An 11,002-nucleotide genomic window follows, 5' to 3' on the forward strand; every position below is an offset into this window, starting at 1 on the left:
ATATAATATATATATATTTATTAAGATTATATATTATATAATATGATTTAATATATAATTTTATTAAATATATATATATATATATATATATTTTTAATACCCTTACCCTTTCTTATAATGCCGCAGACCTCAAATTTAGAATTATAGAAATATTATACAACTAGGATTTTAAAAAGAAAAAAAAACAGTGTATACATAATTGGTATAAAATTACAATAGTATCTATTTTTAGGAATCGAGTTAATATACTGTAGTAAAATCTAAGCATGTTTCCAAAAAATAAGACTGGTTTTTGGGGAAAAAAAATGTGTTTGCCGAAGGCATTTGATGTTAATGCTGATAATGAATTTTGAAAAGAGACCCCCACCTGCCCCAATATCAAGGAAATATGTGTAAAAAAACATTTAAGAGGTCAAGTAGAAGGGAAAAAGGCAAAATGGAGGAATGTGGAGCATGGTCGAAAAAATAAAATAATAAAAATGTACTACATTTATTGATATAGCGCCAGCAGATTCCGTAGCGCTGTGAGTGTATACACGACCCTAATGTCGGTCTGATATCACTCTACAAAGGCATATAAAACTTTTACGGAAGCTTGGCGGAACGTAAAGCTTGGAGGTTGCGTTCCGTCAGATATTCGTGGAGTTCCCTGTCTTTTTGGGTTTCCCGCTCGACCTGCTGGTAAAATTGTTCCAGACGTTTGGAAACGCTCCTCTTAGATGTCTCCGGCAGCTGCTGGCGTCGGTGCCGGCCGTGAACGTCTCCGTCCCTCTCCCTCATTCGCTCCGTCATTCGGTTCTGCTGCAGTTCCTAAACGCAAAGCAGACCTACCAGGTAAGTTTTCGGGTCTTAATTTTCATTGGATAGTAAACCTAGACTTAAATAATATAATATAATAATATAATAATATATATACGAATTCATTTTGGACAAAAACTGGTTATGTGTTTAGAAAACGGTCAGTTAAAAATTGTTGAAAAAACTTTGGAAAAGGTCTCAGGAGCGAGAAGAAGACAAAGCCCCCGGCAGTTTATTAACATCATTCTGGTTTGGAATTCAGGCAATAAGAACCACGTTGAGTTGCCCCGGGGTTGTATGAACGTCACCTTTCTCTCCTCCTCCTTCTCCCGGTGGCTTCTCTGGATCTGTTTCATGTCTTGTAATTCTCTCTCTTTCCGACGCTCGGCCCAGAACTGGACCCTTTGGTGATCTCTCAGCAGTTCCTCCTGCGCAGCCTGCTTCTGTTTTAAGTAGCGCTCCTCGGCAGCTGCTCTCCTGGCCTCTGCTTGCTGAGCCTCTAAGCCTTCTCGATCCAGCCTCCGCTCCAGGTCGAGCTGGATTCGTTGGTCCGATTTCAGCCTGCGAAGACATCAGAAAGTCAGGACTATGATACGCAACCCAGTTTCAGCAAAAATAATAAAAATAAAATAATAGTTTCATAGAAGTCCTCCCACCTTCTGCTCTCCTGCAGCATGCGTTCCCTCTCCTCCATCTCTTGGACCTTCTCCTGCTTTCTCTTCTCTCTCTCTTCCGACCGCATCCCCCAAAGGTTTACTTTTGTTGCTTCCTTCTGATCCTTGAGCTCTTGCGATTTCCGTGCTTTAAGGTCATGGCTCTATTAAAAGTTGAAATATTATCAGACGTTAAAGTGTGAGGATGACCCGCGGGGTCCTTGGTTTTATGGAAAATATGTTGGTGAGATCTGAGGTCTGAGTTTTGATAACTTGTATCCAAACTACATCAAAGCCTTCCCACCCGGGTGTCCACCATCCATCAAAAGGCCATTTCCACCCAACGCATGTCCCATCTGGAACCTGGATACAGTTTGTTGTTGATTTAACAAAGAAAATAATGAATAAGAAAACAATAGAATAGACGCCTAGAACAACCTAGAAGAATTTCGGTAACATTAGGAAGTACATCTTGTAGATGCACGGAATAGAAGATGTTTGAAGCGATCAGAATCAGATTTGGGTGTTGAGCTCAAGTGATATTAAACACATTAAACCTACGAGTGTTAATGGGGCCGTGCGAGGTCTGCTCTCGCGGATCGCTGCCTCCATGGCCAAGCGGTCTTCCTTCATTGCCTTCTCGATACAGTGTAATGTTTTCTGGAGATGCGTCGTGTCACCCGTGCTGGTTGGTGGCCCTCTGTACGATGAACCCATTGTGCAGCCTTAACGGAATAACACCACAGTTGTAATAAATATTGCGTAATGTAACTCTCCGTTTTGTGAATAAACCCCATAAACCTTTTTGCTCATCGGTGTTCTATCGTTGACGCTATAATAGTTACCACTTGCTGCTGCTGCTGGTTTTATCTCAGATTGGGTTGGTGTGCATTGAGTGGAAGCGTGTTTTTTCTTCTGTTTTTCTTTATAACACAAGAGATATTCCTCCTGAGATTCCTACAAGATAAAAATACGGTAATAACATTAAATCAAGGCTAAACAGAAGAAAATACAATGAATATCCTCTATCAGTAAACACACCGAAGGACTTCCCACTCTCTGTTTCTCTCTCGATGACGTTGCTCCTCTCTTCTTCTTGTCAGCTTTTCTTTCTCTGCGATGGGTCACCTCGGATCGGCCTTCCTGCTTCTTGCTCTTCCGTTCATCCTTCTCCTTGGCTGTTTTCTCTTTTATCGATGACATCATGCTGATGAGGCTCAGTGACTTCATGAGGGTAGATAACTCTTCTTTGGGTAAGTGGCATCTTTGGCAAAGACCATGGTCTGGACTACAGTACAGGCAGACACATGAGCCACCAGTACTGGTTGGCCGTGGAACCTCTTTAACCTCGCAAGGAGAAGATCTGTGGTATCCAAAGCAGGAGTCAACAAGCTTCTTCCGAGCCTCCAGGGGTATGTGGAGCTCCAGACTGATGCGGTCGTACATGTGCTGCGGGATCCATACAGCAAGCCCCGGAGAGATCCTCTTGGTCTTCCCATTCCAGAAGGTCACTAGAACCCCACTGCTCTCAAAGTCTGGAGGATAAAAGAGACGGTTATATGAACGCAAAATGCCAAGAATGAGAGCGTTGGGAATTTGGATTTCCATTCATAATGCATTGTGGGAAAATATGCGTGAGTGCCACCCCCTCCACAAATCTATGGGATCAAATGTTCTTTGGCATCGCTCTTAGTCAGTTGGGTACCTAAGCTCCGCTCCCTTCTTTCTGCCCCTTGCAGGACGATCCCTGGTCCATACTGCTGGGCGTTGGACTCCAGTGGAGCTAAGACACGGTCACCGGAGGATAACGGTCTCCACCTGGCATCTTCATAGTGGATGATGTCACAGATGGGCGTCTCCTGCATACGGAACTGACCTTTGCCCTTTAAGGAGCGACATTTCTCAAACTCAATTAGGAAGTGATCTTTGGAGCCCTAAAAACAGCAAAAAAAGGGGTTAGTGTTGGCGTTATGGGACGTCCAGCACTTAGCACGCTGCTGTTTCTCAGCGAGATATCCTATTGGTTGTTCAACCTTTGCACAACCAATGAAAACCCTTCAATCAAAGTGAAGTTCGCCCGTGGGCACCAGCGGGGTATTTTGTTGACCAGTCATCAGTATTCGAGGGCCGGAGGTCCAAAGAAAATTCGGAGGAGAATTTTATTTGACAACAAACTCACCTCCCGGGCGATGTGGCCCAGGTAGTAAAAGCCGTCCGTCTCCCTCCGTGCCAGGACCCTGGCTCCTCGTAACACACTTGGGGCTTCGGGAGCACAATGAGCGGTGTGGTGGGCCACGGGACCGGTCGCCGAATGTATTGGCAAAGAGGTGTTACAGCTCAGGGTCGGCCCTCTGTGGGAATGTAATTACCAGGACACGGTCAGGGATAAGTCCAGCCCGGAACGAGAGCGGACACAGACAGTACCATGAAAAAATGAAATATTACTAATTAATCTATTTAATCTGGCTTCATAATGTGTAATTATTTTTATTTATTCAGCTTGTGTGCTAAAATACTTTATTTTAGGCACCTGCCTGCTTGCTGCCATTTTGGGACAGTTAGAGGCACTGACTGTTCCCTGGCCAATGTCATCACAGCACTTCCACCTCACTTTATGTCTCTGGTCACTGTGTGAGTCAGGGAACTAGTGAAGGGTGGGGCTTATCACATCATGCTGTCACTCAGCTCCACCCAGCGAACGGCAGGCCGTAAAGCGAGGCCTGCTGAAGATGCAGCATCGTGGGAAATAATCCATGAAATCCATAGAGGAATTTCTTATAGCCCGATACGTACCCAGATTCGTGACACGCGAGAGGGGAAAGACCGCAGAGCGATGGTGACCTGGAGCCCTGACAGCTGCTGGAACCGGAAACCTGAAAAACAAAGAGAAGTTAATGAAAATAAAAATATATATATTTTTTAATAAATTTGTATTTATTTATGATTCTTTATGGCAATGCTAATGAAGTCCTGCTTATGCTAATGAAGTCCCTTCCCCATAGACCATCATTAGTCAGACGGTCACTCTTCACGATTAAGACCGAGACATTCTATTGTTTCCCACGAGGCAGTATGAGAAGGACTTAGTGGGTTTGTCTAGAAGATTGGGCCAAGGTGACAGACCTCAATCCACACAAAATAGCTGCTACCTTGTATTTTGTTAAATTTTAAAGAAGTGCCATTGAACTAAAAGGATTTGCGTTGAGTTTATGAACTCTCAGCGATACAAATTAAATCATTCTATTGTTTCCTGTTGTGCAGACTGGGTTATAGAACGAACGACCAGAGCCATATAACTTGCCCCCTTTGAAGATCCTGAAGGTTGTAGATTAATCATCTTGAAGGACCCCTCCGTCTGGTTATCTGATGGTTCCCTCAGAAGGTAAACCAAATTCACCGAGCAGACGTCCTGGTGTCTCCCAAACCAGCTGTAGATATCCTGAAGCTCCGCGCCGGGCAGCGAATCGATCACAAGGTGCACAGTCTGGCAGTCTGGATCCTCGATCGCGACCGTCAGGGCACCGGTGGGGGAGTCCCCAGGTCTACACGGCAGGGTCTGGACCCACGAGGTAGCTTCAGCGACCGTGTCCGGTACACACCTCACCATACGGTCGCACCATTTGGTAACCTAACAGTTAAAGTGCATTCAATAAACCAAAGTTTAGAATTTCCTCAAAATATTGCCTTCCCTGGAGATACAGAATAGAAGCCACCGGCAGATCGGCCCCATTCGGCCCCCGTCTAGTCACCCGTTTCTCCTGCTGTAAAGACTCAAACCTTAATCAGTCGTTGGTCTCGTCTTAGATTCAGGAGCCGTATGCCTACCCCATGCATGTTTAATCCCCTCACTGTATTACCCTCTACCACTTCTGCTGGGAGGCTGTTCCGCTAAAGTAACATGTCCTTACATTACACTGATCTAGAACACGGACAATCTGAGGAATGGAACCTCGGTGATCTGGCATTAAAGCATCCTCTAGATTGGAAGCTTGTTTGAGCAGGAACCTCCTTACCTGTTGCTATACTACTTGTTATGTCCTGTTTACCCATTGTACAGCGCTACAGAATATGATGGCGCTGTATAAAACACTAAATAATAATAATAATAGTAATTATAATAATTAAAGGAACACGCACCTGAGAGGTGAAGTAAATGACATTAAACGAAGAGACTGCCGAGCTTCTGAGCAAGTTACGCAAAGCCTTGGTGACGTAATTCTTCAAAGCATTCAGCTTCAGGGGGTCTCCATCCAACGTGCCGATGACAAAAGTCACACCGCTGCCATGGCGATGAGGAACCGAGGGGAGAGGACATACCGAGTGGTGGAGAGGAGGCATGGTCGCCTAAACAGAGGACACACGGAAAGATCAGGCGTGTAACATTGTATACATGCTTCCTGACATCAACACTGTTTCTATGTATATAAGGATTGAGTAACGTATCCGGTTCCTTTAGGGCTACAAAAAAATGTAAAGAACAAAGAATAAAATGTAAAGAAATTTCAATAATTTAATTTTTCAAAGAACCTGTCATTTATTCTAAAAACTTAATTTTTTAGCTGCTGAATCTTCAGAATTACATTAGATTTTTTTTGTTGCTATTTTTTTGGGATCTAACAAAAAACGAGTGTCCATTGTATGACATGTCCTATAGATTGTAAGCTCACAAGACCAGAACAAAATACTATACAATCAGCAGTCTGCAACACTCCAGCTGCTAAAGACTACAATTCCTAGCATGCTTTGCCAACCAAAAGTTCTACCGACGCCGTAACCATAAGCCAAAGGTAATCATGAGCCCCCTGCACAACTCTAAAGCATTCTAAGAGTTAAAATCACTTTAAACTAACTTCTGACAGCACTTTACCTGTGGACTATAATCCCTAGAATTCTCTGAGCATGCTGGGAATCGTAGTCAATAGCAACCACTGTTACAGAAGTTATTTCTATTTAGATATTCTGACATTCTAAGTAAATTGTAACATATTATGATATATATATTAATGTTGTATGTAATTATTCTATGAATTCTTACTTTGTAAGTAATAATAATGGCTGCTTGGCCATAACACCCCCCTCCCCGTCCTGTTAAACCCACCTGCTGAAGTTCTGAGTTCCCCTCTCAGTACTTGGATGGACCCAGAACAAGTGTACAGTGAAACCATGACAACGGCAAGTACCATTACCGACCATTACCGACAGAGGAGCGAAGAAAATACATATGAGCTAAACGGGTTCTCTGGTAATGACATTAAGATGTAACTTTATTTAAATATAAAACAAAAAACACCCAAAGTGCCCATATTAATGTAACACATATAAAATCCCCATATATGGGAATGGTAGAGTCCATGGGGAGACTTGTGAATTGGTTTCTTCTCATGGCTTCGATGAATATTAATGGGAAAATATACAAATTATACGCGGAAAAAAATCTACTTTCATACATTAGTAAAAGGTTGTTTGTTCTCTTTATAAGGGTATCTCTGTTGGTGGATTTATGGTGGTGCATTTTATGATGGATCATTCCAATGCTGTCGTAATCTCGCGCTGTCTTATGCCTCAAGAACCAATCAGACTATCTCCTCTACATTGTGCAAGCCTATCAGAGCGCTCTGCGTGAATTCGGTGGCCAATCAGCGCTGTTTGCAGCTTGCAGGCGGAAGGTGACATTGTGCCCGGCTGTGGCGGTGACATGTCTTCTCTGGTCCGCATTGGAGGTGTCCTGAGGGCCGGGAGCCGGCTGCTGGGGGGTGTCGGGCGGTCGAGACCCGGAGTTCGCAAGTGAGTGAGCGGCAGGGAGTGTGACTGGGCCCTGTAACTTCAGAGTGGGGGGGGGCTGGGGGTATGTGTGACTGGGCCTGGAGCTGGTGGTGGACTGGGGGTATGTGTGACTGGAGGTGGGGGGACTGGGGGTATGTGTGACTGGGGGTGGGGGGACTGGGGGTATGTGTGACTGGGGCAGGGGGTATGTGTGACTGGAGGTGGGGGGACTGGGGGTATGTGTGACTGGGGCAGGGGGTATGTGTGACTAGAGGTGGGGGGACTGGGGGTATGTGTGACTGGGGCAGGGGGTATGTGTGACTGGAGGTGGGGGGACTGGGGGTATGTGTGACTGGGGCAGGGGGTATGTGTGACTGGAGGTGGGGGGACTGGGGGTATGTGTGACTGGGGCAGGGGGTATGTGTGACTAGAGGTGGGGGGACTGGGGGTATGTGTGACTGGGGCAGGGGGTATGTGTGACTGGAGGTGGGGGGACTGGGGGTATGTGTGACTGGGGCAGGGGGTATGTGTGACTGGAGGTGGGGGGACTGGGGGTATGTGTGACTGGGGCAGGGGGTATGTGGGGCTGGGAGTTTACTGAATACCAGAGACTGTGCCTACCTACCCGGGCATTATATGTAAGTGGGTACCAAACATTGTGTAACTACAGGTGACTGGAAGGGGTTAAAGCTGCTGTATTTAGTACTATTATAACTAAACGCAAAGCGCTGAATACCCAAATCCTTCACAGAAGGAACCGTTAACGAGCCGTTATTAATTATTAGTATTATGTGACGCAACAGCAGCCACTGATGGATTGTTGCTATAGAAGCAGAATTTTTTTTTTAAAACTGCATTGTTTTTATGTGATTTACCCTTCGCAAGGAGGAATACATTTGACAGATCTGCTGAGGTTTAGTACGAGAGAGTCGCGAGTGTAGCAGTGGGACTTGGAACTTTAATACGCAGGGTGGGGGGTCGCAGTTCAGTGGGGGTAGGCGTTATAACTGCGCATTAGATATGTTCTGTCTTCTCTTCCAGTGCCGGCGGAGGCGTTCACTTAGAACCTCGCTACAGGCAGTTTCCGGAGCTGACGAAGTCTCAGTCGCGGCAGGCAGAGTTTCTCAGCGGCTTCATGTGGTTCTGGATCCTGTGGCATTTGTGGCACGACGTGGACGCCGTGCTGGTGAGACTTCCGGCTCCGTTAGGTTTCACTTCATCTTATTCTGCGTTGGATTCCGATCCAGCGCTCACGATGAAAGAATGGAGCTCAAAGTTCTGGGGAACGGTGGAACAGTCCGTGTAGCTTAGCACATTATCACGATCTTAAATCGTGCCGATGCATTCCAGAGAGCTTTACGAACGTGATAACCGCATGGAATTGTACTCGAGCGCCAGTCTCTAGGGCATGTGGGCTGGCGGCTGCCATGGATGCTGGCAGTGTGATTGAAGCAGGCACAGATGCAGTATTACTCACAAAGGGTCTAAAAAATTGAAATGAAGGAATTTGAGGAATTTACCGGCTGCACCAGTAGCCCATTTTGGGTTTATTTTATTGCAGTATGTTGCAGTTTGGATGATGCCAGGTTCGCAACCTTGTAATTCTCCGATATCGCTACCAGTGTTGGGAGTGAACGTCAGGATTTGTGAAGACTCAAACCTTAATCAGTCGTTGGTCTCGTCTTAGATTCAGGAGCTGTATGTGTATCCCATGCATGTTTAATACCCTCACTCTATTACTCTCTACCACTTCTGCTAGGAGGCTGCTCCACTCATCTGCCACCCTCTGGGTAAAGTAAAACCTCGCCTCCTGAATATCTAATTGATTATAGTCACCACCATATTCTAGGGACGAAGCTCAGGCTTCTAGTCGGGACAATACGGTATTCGACATGTGCCTGCGAGGTTTTGCTTTGGATGTTTCTTCTCTGGTTCACTGAAAACAGATGTAAAAACACGATGAGGTCTCCTGCATTTACCTGTCTTTTATTGCGTCAGATGGACGGATCTCTGCCATACCCATCCTTATGTGTATTTTTATTCTTCTTAGGGTCACTTCGAGTACCCTGACCCCTCAAAGTGGACAGATGAGGAGCTGGGAATCCCTTCCGAAGATCAGTAATCTCTCTATTGGTTTTGGTAAGTGTGACCCAGGAATTCCGTTTCGGAAATGCATTTTCCGGTGGAAAAAAAAATCCAAATGATATACATTAGACAAGCGTTCAGATTTGTACAAATTAAATTTAATTTTAACATAATCTGCTGATTTTAATCATACAAATGGCTGAAAACGAGGAGGGACTCCCAAAGGGGAAACAGAGAGCTCCACATTTTTAAGTTTCCTTGCTTTTTCAGTCTCTCTCCTGCTCTCCACCATTGCTTTAAAAATACCCATGTTTTTTATTTTTTCTTAATAAATGAATTTAAGCCTCTTTGTCGGTCTAAATAACACGTTTTTGTTTTCCAGGGCAGATGAATCGTATCTGGGAACGTCCGTTCTTTACATATTGTAAATAAAGCTGAGGAAACGTTGCTAATGTCTGCTGAGATTTATTTTGCGACTGACCCGGCTTCCTTTCTGTTCGGGATAATAGTATTTATTAACTTAAAGCGATCTACAAATAAATAAAAAGTAATAATTCATATAAACGACTTCAGAAGTCAACTTAAAAGTGTAGTATTTTGCTTTTCCGAGTGTTTCCATAGGTAAGTTCTGTATATTGAAAGTCACTCTCATCAGCTGAAGTTGTGAATAACCCTGCAAGGATTTCTGTTCTTCGAATTATTACATTAATTTAACGTTTTTTTTTAAGACGTTAAGGAATAGCCCAATCCGCAGACGCAGGTCCCTGATAATTACGTCTGAAATCGATAACTAAAGGGTTATGTTATCACCATAGTTGAGTGAGTTAATAGCATTTCACTTGGCCGTAACGTCTCCCTCCAATCACTTTCCTGCAGGTAAAACCAGAGAATCTAGAATTTGGAGACATATTAGCCCTGTCTGGTTTAATGTATTTAGGGTTTAAACAGTTTTTGTAGTTCCCACCATATTTTTATCCCTAGCATCAGATTAACTTTAAGCTTTTTTAAGCAGTTCTCAGTTTTTGTCCCATAATATTCTCAGGCGGCTGCACATCAGTCATTTGTATGATTCTCGCTCTGTTATCTGATCCCTGATCTACTAAACACCCCGACTCCTTATCATACTGCCTGTGGGGAACAATAGAATGACTCAGTCTTAATCACTCACTAATGAAAGTCTATGGCGGAACGGACTTCATTAGCATTGCCATAAAGCATCAGCTCAGTGTGGTGTTTGAGCCGGGAAAGTCACCCAAAATATCACATGACTGACAGCAATGGCGGCTCCAGGTCTGCAGATAAAGAGAGTTTATTGGGACAAAATGAGATAAAACCAGATTTTGTTCACTGTTACTCTACATACTTGTATACTGCGCCGGGAGGGGTATTACTGTATATATTTGCCACCTGTTAATGTGAAAATGCTTCATAATTACAGTGTGAGAAAAAAAAAACCTGCAGCTTTAGGACATGGAGTTCTGTTGTCTACTACAAGGTAATGAGATAAGGACTCTGTTTATTTATTTAACGGGTTAGGATAAGATAACTGTTTTAAAACAAATACAAAGCTGTCCAAATCATTGTGTATAATGTACCGCTTATACATAAGCAGTAGTCGTGCTTTTAAGCGTTAATCTGGGTGCCTTTCTGCCCGTGATTGGCATCTTCCCGCAGCCAAATCTGGACGCAAATTGTGGAAATAG

The 11,002-nt window shown here is 44.2% G+C and overlaps 2 protein-coding genes across 2 annotated transcripts; one reads left to right on the plus strand and one right to left on the minus strand.

Moving 5' to 3' along the window:
* Positions 1-585: 585 nt before the first annotated feature.
* Positions 586-3,565, minus strand: LOC128490293 (trichohyalin-like). Its single transcript, XM_053462123.1, has 8 exons — positions 3,539-3,565; positions 3,157-3,385; positions 2,493-2,986; positions 2,297-2,408; positions 2,013-2,176; positions 1,455-1,615; positions 984-1,359; positions 586-810 (listed from the first exon to the last, which is right to left on the minus strand). Exons 1-8 carry the CDS (start codon positions 3,563-3,565, stop codon positions 586-588), a joined length of 1,788 nt encoding a protein of 595 aa, XP_053318098.1.
* Positions 3,566-7,086: 3,521 nt separating this feature from the next.
* Positions 7,087-9,747, plus strand: NDUFB2 (NADH:ubiquinone oxidoreductase subunit B2). The gene is made up of 4 exons (XM_053465308.1): positions 7,087-7,235; positions 8,256-8,400; positions 9,265-9,353; positions 9,682-9,747. The coding sequence occupies exons 1-3, from the start codon at positions 7,147-7,149 to the stop codon at positions 9,334-9,336; spliced, it is 306 nt and encodes a 101-aa protein (XP_053321283.1). The 5' UTR covers positions 7,087-7,146; the 3' UTR covers positions 9,337-9,353; positions 9,682-9,747.
* The last annotated feature ends 1,255 nt before the right edge of the window (positions 9,748-11,002 follow it).

This window comes from Spea bombifrons, chromosome 4, assembly GCF_027358695.1.
Source record: "Spea bombifrons isolate aSpeBom1 chromosome 4, aSpeBom1.2.pri, whole genome shotgun sequence".
NCBI lineage: Eukaryota > Metazoa > Chordata > Amphibia > Anura > Pelobatidae > Spea > Spea bombifrons.

Bases quoted from the DNA above. Each gene is read 5' to 3' on its own strand.
- LOC128490293 (XM_053462123.1), bottom strand. From the start codon at position 3,565: ATGACTGGTCAACAAAATACCCCGCTG. The intron at 2,987-3,156 runs GTACCCAACTGA...TTTATCCTCCAG, and splicing joins AAGAAGGGAGCGGAGCTTAG to ACTTTGAGAGCAGTGGGGTT. The intron at 2,409-2,492 runs GTGTGTTTACTG...TTTATCTTGTAG, and splicing joins AGAGAGTGGGAAGTCCTTCG to GAATCTCAGGAGGAATATCT.
- NDUFB2 (XM_053465308.1), top strand. From the start codon at position 7,147: ATGTCTTCTCTGGTCCGCATTGGAGGTGTCCTGAGGGCCGGGAGCCGG. The intron at 7,236-8,255 runs GTGAGTGAGCGG...CTTCTCTTCCAG, and splicing joins TCGAGACCCGGAGTTCGCAA to TGCCGGCGGAGGCGTTCACT. The intron at 8,401-9,264 runs GTGAGACTTCCG...TATTCTTCTTAG, and splicing joins ACGACGTGGACGCCGTGCTG to GGTCACTTCGAGTACCCTGA.